At 43.0% G+C, this 17,246-nt stretch overlaps 1 protein-coding gene across 1 annotated transcript in view; it reads right to left on the minus strand.

Moving 5' to 3' along the window:
* Positions 1-1,497: 1,497 nt before the first annotated feature.
* The window catches only part of Cab39 (calcium binding protein 39), a 36,827-nt gene continuing 21,078 nt past the window's right edge, over positions 1,498-17,246 (minus strand). The window contains exons 3-8 of the mRNA XM_052191954.1: positions 16,167-16,285; positions 10,965-11,133; positions 8,496-8,555; positions 5,555-5,620; positions 4,560-4,703; positions 1,498-3,994 (exon numbers count right to left, since the gene is read on the minus strand). Coding sequence (XP_052047914.1) covers positions 3,806-3,994; positions 4,560-4,703; positions 5,555-5,620; positions 8,496-8,555; positions 10,965-11,133; positions 16,167-16,285 — 747 coding nt within the window. The 3' untranslated portion in view covers positions 1,498-3,805. The remainder of the gene's footprint in view (positions 3,995-4,559; positions 4,704-5,554; positions 5,621-8,495; positions 8,556-10,964; positions 11,134-16,166; positions 16,286-17,246) is intronic.

Genomic DNA, 17,246 nt, shown 5'->3' on the forward strand with positions numbered 1-17,246 from the left:
CTCTGTCCACCAGTGGAAACTCCAAGAGGACCAGGACCACACGCTGGACCAAGCAAAAGAACTGCTGGGCGATGGCACCTGGGAGTTTCCAATGGCCTGCTAGTCACTGAGGGCACTGCTCACCTTTGCATCTCAATACCTATCCCTATTTCCACACCAGGGAGTGTGTCACTAAGACAAACTACAGAGACCACTGAGATACAGGTGGTTAAGAAGTTAGTGCCTGGGAAGTTTTAATTCTGATTAGTTAAAATTTTAAAACCTGTTACCTGTGTGCAAACGTGGAAGCACATATGCCCATAGACAGCTCAAAAAGGTACTTGAGGTGCAGGAAAAAAAAGTATCTGTAGAGGATGTAATCTCTTGTCTAGGAACCTGGTGTGTGTTTGTGTGTGTGTGTCCCCTTCTCCATGGAATCAGACACATAGGTTTCTGAGGCCATTGTAGGAGATGCTGCTGCCACAACAGCTCCATCTTTGTGTAGTCACTGGCCCCCTCTAGGTAGTGTGAGTGCAGGGAGGCAGATCCCTGGAGGCCCAGAGCTTCCAGGCCTTAGCAAGACAGTCCTGGCCTCCGAAGTGCTTCGTGGAGGCAGGTATGGGAGCAACTGGAGGTAAACCTTAGCAGCAGGAGGAAACTGATGATCACACGGTAGGACACGTTCAGACCACTCCTGAGGGCTAGGAGAGGATTCTGAGGAAGAGGCTCAGCTTTGGGAATGAACGTCTCATGGGAAACTCTGGGAGCAGCTAAGAGATGGTTGGCAGCCTGTGAGCCAGGGCAATGCAAAGGCAGTGTATCATCTTACTGGCATCTGTGGGGTCCCCTATGACCTGGGGTGACTGTGCCCTTGGAGATTCCATGCTCATGAGCCCATCTGGTCCTTGCAGGTTAGGATGGAGGAAAGAAGCCTGGGATGCCTGGTCAGCATGCAGCTGGAAGACGACAAGGGCTCCATGGAGACTGAGCTGCAGGGCAGGCAACTGGCCTGGCAGAGGAACAGTAAGATGCTGTCACTCTACTAAGTATCTCTGGCAAGAGCAGGCCCTCTGCCCTGCTGCCCAAATGGAGAGCTTATTGACTGACTAGGTTGTGTTGGCAGGGTTGTACACAGGCTAGGAGCCCCCTCTGGAGACAGAGTACTAGGCTTCACGGGGGCACCTTTACCACAGACATGCTCCAGTGACTTGTGACTCACCCCATCAAGCAGTTGGCATCTCCACTGTTGATAAAGGAACACATGTCGGAGTGGGGAGGTACCATAAAATGGTAACAAGGACACTGAACTTGGGAGACAAGGGCGGGCTGTGTGACACAATAATCACCTTCACACAGGGGCAAGATAAGGGAAAAACTGCAGGTGCACTAAATCTTGAGTAAGGAAAAAAAAAAAAAGAATGTTAACTGTTTCCTGCCCGCTGACAAAATGAGTGCTTTGTCTCTTTTCATGATGGAACTCTCCAAGGTGATGTGTGACTGTCTAAAGGACATCACAAGACAGTTTCTCCAAAATTTTATTTTAATTTAAATTACAGGGCCAGCCAGATATTCTGATAAGAAATTCACTTTTCCTCAGGAGAAAGGAAACACTTGCATGTCATTAACAATTGTATACATCTCCCACTTTTTTTAAGGGTTAAAAAAAAAAATCACATTGCGTAACTGCCTTAAGTCAAATTAACCCTTTCTAACACCAGAGAAACCACACCCGGGATAATCTTCTGGTAATAGGAACCTAGGAAATGATCACACTTTAAATGCAACTTTTCAATCTTGAGTGTTTTCACATTGTTCTGTTTAAAAACAATCCAGAAAGCCTTCTGAGCCTTCAGCTTCAATGCGTTAGTGACACAGTTCTCTGACACACTGCAGCCCCTCTCCACAGCAAGACTCTAGCACTACTCTGTGTTTGCCCAAGTGGAAGCTGTTCTGTCGTCTCAAGTTCTAAGAGCTAGCTTGGCAAAGAGACACTCCTTCCACTTGGGGTAATGGCCGTTGACTTACAGTACAGAGGCAAGGTCTGGGTCACTGAGCTCGGCTGAGTCTGCCTCCCACCCAGCTGAGGATCTCCTTGTCCAGGAGATTGAATGCTTTCTCTATCTCTACTAGAGAACATGAATTATCATACACGCACGCACGCACACGGGAAAGAGAGCCTTGGAAACCTTTTATTGTAGACTGCCGTTTAGATGAAATAGAACAGACCTGTATTTTCTGGAGTGGTTTTTCTGACTTGACTTCCTCGAAGGAAACCTTAAAACCAGCTAAAACAGCAGCTTTTACTGGCCAATGAATAATTCAGTTAGTAAGAGAGGCTAGCAAAGAATAAATTATGTAAATTTTTTAGTCAGCTACAGCCATGCTGAATTGATCGGGCAAATTCTGATTTTAAGTTGTTAGTTGTGATCGTGTGTCACACCATTCTAGTAACCTTATGTAGGTACAGTCTAGGAGACATTGTTCTGCTGTGGTCACAGTCAAAAAAAGTGGTGCAAAATCAGTTACTTTATAAATACTGATAATTTGCAGCATTTAAGGAAAAGGACATTAAAAACCATCGATCTCCCGGAGGACATCTAGGACCAGGGCTCTTCTTTCCCTAAGAGAAGCCAAAGTTTTAATTATTCAGTTTCACGACTACTGTACTGGATATTACTTACTCTAAGAAAGAAAGGGTGCTCTACAAGAGGTCCCCCCCACAAAAAAAAAAATCAGCATTATTTAGCATAATCTGTATCATTCATAGATATGGCAATCTTAGGACTCATTTTAAATGAATAAGGCCAATATTCTGCAAGAATCTGTAGCAGACCGAGTTCCAGGTATGTAGTTCTGCCTGCCAACGGTGCCCCATTGGGTAACTGAATACAAGGGATTGGTTCTTTTTCTTTTAATGCTGTGATCCTTAAATGTTAAAATCAGCATTTTCATGTAATCTCAAGTATTTCAATTACATATGAGCATTTTTTTTTTTTTGCAAAACTCAGGTAATAGTTACATACTACTACAATAACATTCCTCTGCTGTACAAATTAAACGATTTAAAAGAAATGAGCATTCTAAGAATTATATACAAAAGAAACCTGTAAGCAGTGTTGAAATGAAACATAAGGTGTTGTTGCTAGCTCTAATGTTTTAAAACACCTTCAAAAGTAAAATTAACAAACACCCTTCAACATATCCAGGTTTACAAGTTTCAAGAAAATCATATGTCAAAAAGTTCTAGAAAGCTGTGAGAAAGCACACATACACTTTCTTATGACCTTATGAAGCTCCACACTTGAGAAGTTGCTAAGTTTCAGTATCAATTTATTTGCACATCAACTTTATCCTCCCCAAAGCTCGCACTGGATACAGTTCTCCCTTCTGATCTCCAGCAATCCCTGCATCCGCCATCTTCCTGCGGCAGAGTTGGATGATCTCTCATACTGCACAGACCTGCAGAGAGCAGTGCCGATGGACAGGCAGGGTCAGCGATGCTATCACCGCCGTCTTTTCCCTAGACCACTCTCACTGTATATTTGCCTTCGTGAACCCAGCCATGTTCAGAACTCCTGTAGCAAATGGAGTCTGTGAGTTCTGAAATGACACAGAGATCAAGGGAAAGAAAGACCACGTGCGCTCTAATGTGCAAGCAGCAGCAGCTACGTTCTCCAACCTGGACTGAAAAACAAAAAGGTAAAATGAAAAACCGTTCACTTAACAGCAGATTAGCAGGAGTGCTCCTCACAGTCGATGAGAGTGCCCGGTGCTGAGGAGCCGACAGCAGGTGCTGGGCTGGGAAGGGATGCAGGGTTTGCGGAACCTAGGCCTCCTGCTGAGCTGCTCTCTTCAAATCCCTGATCTGCTTGACTAAGTAGGTCTTCTCATCATTGAACTGCTCGTCCTCGGTCCTGTCATTCTGAAACTTGCTGAGGAACTCGATGAGTTTGGTCTGGTTCTTGAGGAGGATGTCTAGGATGGGCTGTGTCTTGTTGGGGTTGGCTACAAACACCTGCAGAACAGAAAGTCACATCAGTCATAAAAGACATCAGTGTCCACCCAGCAAGCTCCTGGGCAGGGAGGGATAGCAGGCTTTCTTTAGAAGAACTTACTTTTACACGACAATGCGGAGAATAACAATTACATGTTTAGCACAAAGATTGCCAAGCCATTCTGTCAACCCTAAAACATAGTATTTAGGACTAAACACCGACTTTGAGTTTAGAATCAAATAAATTATTTCTGGACACAGACTGAAATTTAAGAATACCACCCTACCCTGCAAGCAAGGCATTCAAACTACCTCTGGCTGTGCACGGGCCCTCAGTGAGTCAGCTGCACAGAGAATGAGTGGGAGGGGCGGGAGGGCAGCAGGGCCGTGCTTATCCGAATACTTTCTGTGCAAGCAACACCCCTTGCTGACCACCCTTTCCCACTGTCAGGCAAGGGCACAGGCCATTTCCATCCAGGTCCCGCTTCTGTGAAACGCTCTGACTGACCTGTTTTAGTAAGTTTTAGTAAGTGCAATGGCAGTTCCAGAGGCCGCAAACAACTGTTTGCTGAGCGAGCGCGCTCACCTTGAACACGTGGAAGGCCTCGAACTGGATGTTGCGGCTCTTGTCTCGGAGGAGGTTCATCATTAGCTTGAGGTTCTCAGGCTTACTGATGTACTTCGTCATAATAGTGAAGTTGTGTCTGTCCAACAGCAGCTCACCCAGAAGCTGGGAAGACATTAGACCATTACTCTTAAATTATTAAGACTTAAAGCAAATTAAAAAAAATTAAACAACCCGTTTAATAAGTCATCATTTGATACTAGAAGAACCTGGTTTCACAAAACAGTAACAAAAATAAAAATGAACAATGTAACAAATCACCACTATTCAAAAAAAGGAAAGGGTACTAGGAAGTTCTGATTATTAATTCTAACTAAATTTTTTCCAGTTTTAAATTCTATTTAGCAGGGCTTTCCGGGATGAAGGGTAGTATTTGCTAAATGCATGCTAAGTTTTTCATTTTCTCACATCTGCTTCTCAGAGCAGGGGTTCCTCAAGACAACAACACTGACTGTTAAGAACCAAGCAGGGAGCTGAGACCACCGCCACCTCCACCTCCATCTCCACCCCCACTAGGCGGGCTCAGAGCTTCCTCATTACCCACATAAACTCAGTGCTGCTCATAAACATACTGCTCAGTTGGGACTTTTCCTCAAGGTTGTTCTTGCACTGAACTCTAGGCTGAGGCCTTGTATCAGCTCCATACCTGGCTGGGAGCAGGCATTATCCTTGTGGACAGACAGCTGAGGGCATGCCTGGTGCCAGCCTACCTGGGTTCAGATCTGTAGCCTTGAGTGGCATATTCCCCTTTGGTGTCTCCACCTTATACTGTGGGCATACAGACCACTACCATACCCCAAACCCTGGGAAAAAAAAAACAAAAAACCCAACCATGCCCAAATAACCCATGTACTTTTTCCTAAAGGCCTAAAACCAACACTAGCACATTCAAGTCACAAATAGATAACGAAGAGAAATGAATGACATAAAAAAAAGAGAGAGAGAATGTGCCATACCTTCAGTGACTGTCTCTTTGTCACATAATTTTCTGAATGAAGTAGCTTTTCATATTCACTGAAAAACTAGGAGACCAGAAAACACACGTCAGGGTTAAGGAAAGGCAGCTAGGTAACACGTAAAGTTCAGGACAGACTCTGGAATCAACAAAGGCCTATGCTCTCCTGCTGACAATGATGTCAGACCTCCCTTTCTCTTGGGCCCCTCTGGTGATGCCACCAGCCACTTGTATTCAGGGAGCTCCAGTCAGATCCAGAGACTACTTTGGCAAGTGTCTCTCTACACCCTAACCCCATGTGTATAAAACATCCACACAGTGGCTCTCAACCTTCCTAATGCTGCAGCCCTTTAAGACACGCGCTGACCTCTACCATAACATTATGAAATTCATTGCTACTTCATAATTTTGCTACTGTTATGAATCATAATGTAAACATCTGATAAGTGAGGACCACTGCATTAACATCTTCTCACTTTCCATATTTGTTTCTTGGTGTTAAAAATTCCAATCATTTCATACACAGGAACTCAATTAGTCTAAACCACAAAGAGAAAAATGAACCTGTTTGTTCTTTCAAGGAATCAAGCACAGAGAGAAAATAAAGCCGAGAGAGGGAAGCCTACAGTGTGTTCAGTAAATAGAGGTTCTGAAAGGTGAGAACTTCAAAGGTGACGGAAGGGAGCGATATTAGAAATGGGGGAGGGAAAGACACTCCTGGAAGAAACACAGGCAGTCACGGCTTGAGAGACCTGTGGGTACAAGGCTGCAAATCAGAGCTGGTAAGGGTCACCAGGTCTTCAAAGTGAGGACAATAAGAACATGTCACCAGAGTGGAAGCAATTAAAGCCAAGGCTGTCAGACAATCCAACTCCCCTTCAGGAATGTCAGCAGGAAGTTCTGAGCAGCCAGCACACATCTTTTGGTCTTTTAACTGATGGTTCTCCCCATGCTTTAGTTGGTAAAACAAAAACAAACAAACAAGCAAAACCAAAAATAAGAGTGGCTGGGGTTTTATTTTTTGATAGGACTCAATATGCCTTCTCCCTCAGATCTGACTGTATTTCACACATTTTTGTAAAAATGTCTTTTTAAACTTGATAGCTGATGTCACGTCCATAATTTGTAAAAATCACCTTACTTCACCATTAAAAGACATCATTACTTATAGAAATCTCTTTAAATAAAGTAGTGTATCTGTGGGAGGCTTTAAATTAAGTTGGTAGCATATTAAAAAAAAAAGTTTTGCGGCCTTTGGAAATAAAGCAGGTTACCAATTACTTACTTACTACGTCTTAGCACTAGCTCCATGAGCGTTAGTGTCAGAAGGCCACACACTCCACACACTCTTATTAGTGGGCATGTGCTACTCTGAGGCTAAAGAATAAAGAAAGTCTTTGCTCTCAGGACTTGATGCCAGGCTCAGGCTTCTGATGTTAGAGCAGTGGTTCTCAACCTTCCTAATGCTGCAATCCTTTCTCCCTCCTTTCCCCTCCATTCTCCCTGCCCCACCCCTTTGGTTTTTGAGACAGGGTTTCTCTGTGTAGCCCTGGCTGAACTACTTGCTCTGTAGACCAGGCTGGCCCCCAACCCAGAGCTCTGCCTGCCTCTGCCTCTTGAGAGCTGGGATTAAAGGCGTGTGCTACCACTGCCCAGTGCTTCGACCCTTTGAAACAGTTCCTCAGGTTGTCGTGACCTCCACCCATAAAATTATTTCATTGCTTTTTCATAACTAATTTTGGTACTGTTATAAACCGTAATGCAAGTATCTCATATTCGGGTTATCTCATATGACCTACCAAAAGGGTCATGCCAACAGGTTGAGAACCACCCTGTTTAAAAGCCTGCAATGTTCCAAGAAACAACAGTTGCCACCTCAAACCAGAAATACACAAGGGAAACACCCACATCCAAACACTCATGGCAGAAATAACGTGCTGTCAATGCTTCAGCCATTCATGAGGCTGCTTTCTCAGTCACATGCTATGCTGCTGCTGGGAGAGGGGAAACCAGAAGGACACACAAGGAAGCACAGGTTCTGCCCCAGAACCTTAGAATGTAATGGGCGAGGGAAGCAAAGGATGAGGTAGGTACTAACAGCATTTAAAGCTTCAAGGTCTAAACCACTAGTGGAAGAATTAAAAACTAAGCCAAGTCTTGTGGGATGGACGGGAAGTTGAAGTGAAGAGTTATTATTCTAGGTTCTCTATATGTACTAGCTCTCAGAGCTTGGACAGTGTATAGGCAATGACTGTGGTATTGTGGGAAGCTCTCCAGAGGAAGGCAGATGTGTACAGTGACAGGGGCACTGTAGCCTGGGGTAGATGTGTGACTGGTGGGCAGTAAGTCATCAAGCACCAGGGATCACTGACAGCTCTCTGGAGGCCATCACTGCTGGGTTTGACTGACACCGACACAGAGCTGGAAGCAACCTTACCGATGGCTAGTCCAATGTCCTCACTTTACAAATAAGGAGGGTTTCTAAGCCCCCAAGCAGTGAGTGCCTTGGCTATGGCCCCAGAGGAGTAAGCACTGAAGCAGGGCAGAGCTGCGGGCCTGCCCACTCTAGGCCAGCGCTGCTCAAATCAGAGACAGAGCGCTGCTGCCTCTGTCTCTCTACTTGTATGCAGCAACTGATGAAAAAGGAAGAGAAAGTATAAAAGTCAGACTAAATTCTCTTTGCATCTTAACTAGATTATCATTCAGGAACAAAAATGATCACTTCCCCCTTCTAAAGTAAGAAAAAATGCGAAGGGCAATGTATGAATCAAGGTCAAATTCTGTTTCAGACTTAGTACTCAATGTTGTTTCAGTAAAGTGACCATAGCACCATTTACAAACACCATAGTTAAATATCTGATGCAAAAATCTAACTTAAATCTCTATTGAAGTTAATTCTTGTTAAAAATCACAACCATTATTTAAATATTTCACATACTTACTTTATCATAATGTTGTTCCAAAAACTCTGCACTGAGTAATTTATGTCTTGTAAGCAAATCCTAGAAAAAGAAAAACATCTCTCTTAGGAAAGAGAATTCTGAAATATCTGTCAAACGGCCTAATAAACTGCTGTTAACTATTAGCACACTGTAAGTACTTAATATCTCATCCTGATTTTTACTTAGGTTCATAAAGTGACCATGAAATGACCTTGGTCTCACCAAGTCAGAACACTTTAGGCCTCGTTACAGGTGGTACTGCCCTGAGTCACGCCCATGGACAGCAATCCAACTTGAATTCCCTTGTGGAGCTGCACTGAGACTCAGATGTACAGGGAGTTGATCTGCACTCACCTCCCCAAAACGTCCCTCAAAGAAGCTTTTTGTATCTACTCTTTGTCATCTACTCTTGACCTGGGACTCTGACTTAATATCATTTCCTCAGAAAACTTTTCCTGAAGGGTCAAAGCTATAATTCTACATGTGCTTGTGGGATTATTTAGTAAGCCCTCTCCTTCATTAGACTGTCAGTTCCGTAAACACAAAGATCATAAGGATTTTTACAGGCTTTGAATTTCTGGCACTTAAGCTCTTCCCAGTGTATATATAGTAAGGGCTTAGTATTAAATAAATCAATCAATGAATGAACCAGCAAAATTAGAAGATGTGTTCAGGAAAGCATCACACATGCTTTTTAAGAAAGCTCCTAACCCCACCCCAAGGTGTACAGCTGTTCAGACTACTACACAGGGCTTGTGCTGTATTCCCTCATTTAAACAGGGATGCTCAAGAAACTTTGCTAATTTCCCAAGTCTCCTGTGAGAGTTAAACAAGTGAAAGAAAAAAGCTGGAATTAAGTTTGGCATCTCTGGATACATCTGACTGAAACCTTTAGTGCCCATTTGCTCCTTAGCATGATTTTACATGCAGGGTCTCCACTTGGCAGGTGCTATAAGCTCCCCCATCACAGGCAGAAAGGAAAGTGGTAGTGTGTCCAGAGCCTTAGCAAGCATCATAGTTGCAATGCAAAAAGGAACACAATGACTTCCAAGGAAGTTATCAACAGAGAACGTGTCTAAACCTCCCTGTCAAAGAGCATCCCCAACCTTTAGCCTGCTGCCATGAACAGTGGCAGGCTGATGTGCCCTGACAGGTAATACAACAACAGGGCTCCCTATGTACGGGCCACTGCTGAATCCCCAACCCCAGAATAATGCTTGAAGCAAGTCAGGCACTCAGAAACTGGATGGATGGAGTAAGAGACTAGCACTTCAATTCTGGGCTGAATCATCCTTGTGGGCAATCTGAGGAAGTGCAGCCAAAGGACCCTGTTCCACACAAGGCACCCCCACACCTCCTTCTTGCTGGGCTGCCACTCCTGAATGGGGCGCTCCCTTCCATCGACATATCCCCATCACGAGTCCCACCCCACAAGGGCAGTGAACTTGAGACAAGCATAGTGACACTATGTTATGATCCCAAATTAATTGCTGTTTGTTTTATGCATGACATTTACATATCTATGTCTGAGGAATTACCTAAAGCTTCTGCAGAAGCTGTATTGATTTTGGAAAATAAATCTTTGGCACTAGTCATGCCTTACTCAGTCAGGATGAACCCTGCTGTCAGTCCCCAGCCTTCCTCCTGTCCTAATGTACTCATTACCCTTGCAAACCAACTTTACCCAGAGCTGTCCTTACCTCAGGGGCTCTTTACTAAGAAGCTGAACTCTTACAAGGAAAGTGACAATTTCTCACTGTGTTAGTGTTCGTGGCTTCTGCGTATGAGTGAGCTATATGTACTACACAAGAATTCAACAGCTTAAGATCATTTAAAGAAATGTAATACATCAAGATTTATTCTCACTGAAAACAAAAAAGAAAAAAATACAAAACTGCTGCATCATTTTTATACCATAAAGAGAAGTCTGCAACTAAAGAAACTGTGGTTGCACAAATCTGTGGGAATAGGTGGGGTGGGGTGCAGGATGACCCAGTGCACATAACCCTGCTCCTTTGCTGGGATTCAGGTATTCTCTGGTGTGTCTTGGGCTGTCCACCCTGAATGCTGTTCTTGTATTGGATAACACATACATTCCAAAACACATGACCTCTGAGCAGAGGTCAATTCCATTACCCCATCTAGTGCCAGCCAAAGGAGGCGCTGCAGAGTGCCCCATCATAAGAGAAAGCCTGGATATTATCTGGATATTATCTATACCACACTTAGTGAATAACTCAACAGGAAAACGCAATTTTGACTTTACAGAACTTTTGATTTTCTGATAAGATTTGAGAATTTAATTTTTTCACATTCTTGGTTGTTTTCGTGGTTTTACTAGAAATACCCGAGGCATATCAAATGCATATAAAACACACCTTCTCTACTCCCACTAGAGGGCAGTGTGAGTAGAGGAGTCAAAGATAGGGAAACAATCTGGCTTGCAAATGTGCTTAGAATGTAAGTTACCTTGAATGTAGCAAATGCATCTGAAGCTATGTCAAATGTTGACATTTCAACATATCTGAAGAAGTCATAAAACTGTTCTGACCACAAAATGATTTTTGCGAGTGGTTCATGTCTGATGCATTCTCTTAACATTATCCCACAATTAAGAGCTATTTCTGGAGATTCATACCTGTAAAAACAAAACAAACAAAAGCCATACATGATTTCTCTTTCGAAACAGCAAAAGTGAACATTTCAAACTTTCTCAATGGAAATTTCAGATACTCCTAAGTGACCGCAGCCAAGGTACAGCAGGGTCTGAAGCCTACAGCTGTGTGCAGAGGTGAACAGCTGCCTTCAATCAAGAAAAAGTAACTGGCAGAGACCATGAGACTAGAGACTTTGTATAAAACGTTTAGAAGGAAGAGTTACGCTATCCAAGACCTTAGGTTTTACTTACTGTGCTCACAACAGTGCTCACAACAACCAAAAGAAGCACAACTTGAAAAGAACAGTAATAAAGTATTTTTCCAAATTCAGAAATTGACAGTATAAACACATGTCCATCCAGCAAATATACAGCAATTATACATCACTGTTTCTGCACTCAAAATGGCACTTCTAGATTCTCAGAGACATGTAAACCTCACAAAATTGCAAGCCTCATTCTAAAGATTTTACAAAGCATTTCTACTATGGAGAACCTGGGGACCCAAAAAGTACACAGAGTGGATCCCAAGACCCTGGCACCTCCTCACTAACTCCCCAAAGGCTGGCTTTTCCTTTATTCTCAAGTCTGTCTCAGCATTTTTTTCCCTTGTGATCATGAAGCAAACCTCTTAGCTAAGCAGGCACCTTCCCTTCTCACAAGCACACTGCCTTTTCATAGACTGATACCTGCTCAGACAGGTTGCTCCCTTGTTCTAAGATACCAAGGTTGGCTCTACTTCTTTCCCACCAACAAGCTCACATGCGTTGTTTTTTTTTTGGTAGTTAAACATTTCCCAATACTCTAGTGAAATAATTATTTGGCCAGTAGAGACTTCCTCTTGGCTCAAACAGGACTGACCAAGATCTGTCTGTGTAATGTTCTGATGGTTGCCTATCTATGCCCTTTTCTCCTTTCTGGTATGGTTGATCAAATTCAAGGAATTATGAATACTTGGCAAGTATTTCCACTGAGCTACACCCTAGCTCTATCCCTTTTTTTAAAAATAGGGAAGAAAAAATGTCCCCCCAGTTCTTTTCATCCCCCTATAGTTCCCCCTTCTTTCTGCTGAGGTCTTCACCTGTGAAGGAGAGCCCACAATCTCATAGCCCCCACTCATGAGTGAATTTCCTTCCCCCAGTTTACTCTTTCTGAACGGTGGCTGGGTATTTTCCAACGTACCTGAAGAACCTCAGGTAAAGGTCTATGTAAGCTGAGCATTATCTAACATGAAACCTCAACCTTACCACTCAACACCAAGACCTAACCTCCCACCCCTTCAGCTCTACATTTTGGCAGCAGTGCTCTGTCCCTGACACTTAGCACTTGCCATCCTGGGGGAATGTTTTGTACCCATGCTGTCCATTAAGGTGGCTTCTAAGCCACTGGTGTAGCCATGCAAATGAGGGATGGACTAGCCACAATTTAAAGTTAAATCATTACACATGGTTAGCAGCCACCATACTAGCTTCACTGCAAATCTTCAGCTTTCATACTTTCTATGTTTGAAATCACTGGGCCTTTTCCTCTTCAAGTCTCTCAGCTGCATTTCCTTTCCTCTATTTCCACTGGTGCCTTCACTCACACTGTAAGAACTGCAAATGCATCCTAACCTTAAGTCAACAAAGTTTACCACCAGCATTTCTAGTTTAGCAGTTCAAAACTATTGCCAAACAAACTTCTGGACACACTGTCCAATCTTTCCTTTACTGGGTTTACTGCTCTGGTACAAACCATTTCCTAGCCTGTCATAAAAGGGTCCAGTTTTGCAGCTTACTGATGCCTATCTCGTGGTATTCATTTTGGCCCCTGAACCTTTAACAGGTGAGATCCCATCAGGGTGCTTTCTTTTTTCTGTCTGTGTAAATTCTAAGCTCCCTGCAGCCCCAACCTTAAGATCCTTTCCTTTTACAACCCCACTTAGCAGCTGAGATGCTGCAGTCAGGATCTGCTGCCGGGCAGCACTACCCCAGGCCTTCCTTCCCTTGTACTTGTCTGCCTCACATCCTCAACAAGAGCAGGACTGCATTCCTGTCTGTCAGAGCATGGTACTCGGCATGCAGACTGGCTCTCCTGTGATTGTTCACAAGAGAGCTGGTCATAGCATTAATCTTTGCTTATCTCTAATAAACAGGATACTTAGAAAACAAGGGTAAGACAGTTTGGGGTACAAGTGTGGCAGGTTTTGATCGGAGTTTTTCAAGCTTGTCTAAATGATTGAACCATAAGCCAGTGAAAAAGGCAAACAGTTATGCAGTTCAACCTGTTAGCACTGGACTGGAGATCACATGAGACTTGAAATAGCTAGTCAAATACTACTGCTTCCAATACAGTCCATGCCAGTATTCCCTGTGTACACACTCGAGACTGAGCAGTACCTCCCCCCAAAAGCTTCCATTAAAGCACTTAGAGCCTAATAAGTCAACCACATTGAATATAAGTAATCTGAGCTATTCAATCAGCTCAAGCACAGATATCTTGAAAGGCGGCTCACAGTGCTTCTTAAGGAGTGCTACCTTCCAGGCCAGGCAGGAATCATATGAAAGGGGTCTGGGGTCAGAAAGCAAAGAAGCCATCACAGACCAACTGGGCTCTGCCAAAAGAACAAAGGAGGCAATCAAAGGAGCACAGCTGCCTAGGATGGGACAACTTAAATACCGAAAAATAATGTTTACAGCGGACTAAACCAAGGTTGTAGTGGTTAATGTACTGGCTGTCAAACCGTCTAAGAGGCAAGCTTCCCCACACACCTGTGAGGAACAGTCTAGACTAGGCAGCCTCTGGGCACTTGTGAGGGTGAGCAGAGAAGATCACGTTAACTATGATTCCCATCCCATGGCTCAGACCTATGGTCTTGGGACAAATACAAAGGCAAAGTGAGCCGAGCACAGCTAGCGCTCCTGACCACAGCCCCCTCCACCCTGACTTCCTAACCCACGCTCCAACTGTGAGTACAAACCTAACTTTTCTTCCTTAAGTTGCTTTTGTCAGGACTACTGCAGAAAAAGTAACTAATACAACATCCAATATCTATTTTGAGTTAATAACAATGCTTAAACAATACATTCGATGCTTATTCACGTCAGTGGCTAGGGCGCTGATGCATTAAAAGAACGGCACTGGCTTTCCCCACAGGCTGCATCTGGGATATCGACCTCATCACTGAGAGGTTCTGTTTTATGGATGAAAACACTTAATTAGAAGCAATACCAGAATCAGTAAGCTGATATTCACTCATTCATTCATTCATTCATTCATTCATTCATTCATTACTTATTTGAGACAGGAGACTCGAGCCCCAGCTGGCATTGAACTCATGGAGATACACCTACCTCTGCTTCTCAAGTGCTGGGAGTCAAGGCATGCTCCACCGTGCCCAGCATTTTTTTTTTTAAAGCGAGGGGATTACTATTATAGGTTAGTAAAAATCAAGAGTTTTACCTATAAAATTCAGTTTGCAGACCTTGTTTACAAGCCCATTTTAAACAATCTAATTTTGTTGAAATCAAGGAAATACAAAGGCTGGACACTGGACTGTGTGCAGACTGCGCTGTGGCCGTGAGGTAGCTTGCGTAGTGCATACCCCGCAGAGGCATGAGGAGTAGTGAAGGTCACAGCCTAGCTGGGGAGGGAGAGAGGATGGGTCTCAGAAAGCAGGGAAGGTGCAAGGTTCACGACTGCAGTGGGGTTGTGGGTAGGGAAGGCTTGCTACTCAGGCCCCTGACCCAGTGTGGTGGGAGGGGACTGGGTCCCAGGCCAGGTCTCACTCTCAGGCCTTTCCTTCTTACCTCCTTGGCCAACAGCTCTGCCGACCAGCTCGGGAGAGCTTTACACGTCATCTCTCAAAAATCTTTTATCAGTTTCCAGTGACAGCACATGCTTTTAACACTGTCATTCAGAAATTAGAATGGTGGGTCTTTTAAATTTAAGACCAGCAAGGGTTACACAATGAGATCCTATCTCAAAGGATTTTTGTCTTTGTTTTTAATTTTATACACTGTCTAAAAATTATTTAGATTAAAGCTGCCACGAAATAATAGGAAGTGTTAATTTTTAGATTTCAATAAACCTTTGGTTTCTAGAGCAAAGGAAATTCTGGTCAGTATCACACTGTTCTAAGAACACTGAAATTTCAGACTATCCACATAGCATGTTTCCACAGGGACACTGGACTGATACAACAAAAGTTCTGTACAGCAACAGGTAAAGCAGCAACACGGATGGGTAGGACGAGAGAAGAGGAAGCAGGATGCTGGCATGTGACATGTCATGACTCATGCTCTGTCTAAACAAGTCTGAACTTGGGAGCAGCATTAAACCACAGCTACAAATCCGAATGAGGTAATGTGTAAAGCTATCGGCAGGAAAGTTTAGCAAAACATTGCCAATGCTGGTTTGATCTCAAGAGATGCCAGTCAGGTAGGCTCAGTGCTCAGAAAGAAGAAGGTCTTTTTACTTTTGTTAATTTAGATCTAAGTTTTGACTGTTTCTGAACTGGACAACTACCCAAATCATAAATGGCTGCTTAGTCCAGGAGTAACTCCAGAAAGATGTGCAGTGACCCAGCAGCGCATGCTCTGCTGAGTGAGGGTGAGAAGAATGTATGCCCCACAAGGAGGCTTCACTGCTGTGTGAGGTGTGAGGTGAGCTGAGGGGCAGAGGAGGCATTTTTGGATTCACTTGGCTGGGATTTCAATGGACTTCAATAGTTTTCATCTTACAGAATACAGATATGGCTATACTGGCTCTATTTCTTTCCTTCGGTTGTATTTGATTTGCAAACTTAAGGGCTCACAACACATCCAATTTTAAGCTTGCATCTACAGGGTATTTTTGTGTTAGTCTAGTTTACAGGTCAAGACTCTAAAAGGGCAGTATATCAAGAGCTACATAAAAGTGAGCTAAAACTACAGAGAGTATCTTCCCATTTACCAACCTGGTTATCTTTTCCCACCCAAACAAATTTTTCTTTTTATTTTCAACTAAGAATATAAACTTTATCACATTGTACATACCCTTTCAATAACATGAACAAAATATTCTGTTGGGTGCAGATGTATTCAACAGTAGGAGTTCTTGTACCAATTTGTCTTCTGAGAATATTGTTGAAAATTTGAGCCACGTCTTTTTTGCCCTATTAGGAATACAATCATTAAAATATTTACCTGTCTAAGTATGAAAATGTCCATCCACCCTCATTATAAAGTCCAAGAGCCATGTGTATTAGTTACGACTAGATATCTGACTTTACATTTGTAGACATTAAACTTCTACTTTTATCTATTTATAATCACAAATTCTTAGATTTAATAGTGTGCAATTTTAATACAATTTTATCCACAAAGTGAAATCTCATTATAATCTATGAGTAATTTCAACCATCTCTAACTCTCAGAAGCATGCCAGCTCAGTTATGGAAAGCAGATGTTGGTAGCACACTTCCGATCTACAGGGATATGAACCTTACACAAGTGGATACTTCTGTTGTGAACAGTACAGTATACACTTTCACAGAAATGGAAAAGAGGGAGATTGTATTCTCAGTGTAATGACTTTAGAGAATGAGAATTTTTGGCAAGTAGATAAACTCTTCTATTAAATTCACTCATCTAGAAAAGGCTTAAATACATATTAAATAATAAAAGCAGTAAGTATTACAATACAGTAGTTCAGAGATGAGAACTTTACAATATCACTGCACAAAACACAGACAGATCTAGTGAACCTTAACAATCAGAAAGCTGCCTAAGGAATTAATAATAGACAACAGGCCCCCAAGAGATGTTTCAGAATAGACACTGTCACAAGGCTGACAAAGCCCGGAGCGCACTGAAGCCCATGGACAGATCATCCTGGGGCCTACGCTGGCTCAGGTGCAGTAATGATAATTTCTACAAATCAGTCCCATGGCACAAGCTTAAAAAAACCAAAACTAAAACCAATGCCTCTAAAGTTTCAAATGAATATTAAATTCAGTGTTCAGTTGAGAGAACAAATAGGTGGAGACAGAGAAGGATCAGATATCCCAAATGCTCTGTTAACCTCTCAAGTATGATACACTATTAAAAATACACAAAATCAGCTGCATAAATGGA

This window comes from Apodemus sylvaticus, chromosome 9 (assembly GCF_947179515.1).
Source record: "Apodemus sylvaticus chromosome 9, mApoSyl1.1, whole genome shotgun sequence".
NCBI lineage: Eukaryota > Metazoa > Chordata > Mammalia > Rodentia > Muridae > Apodemus > Apodemus sylvaticus.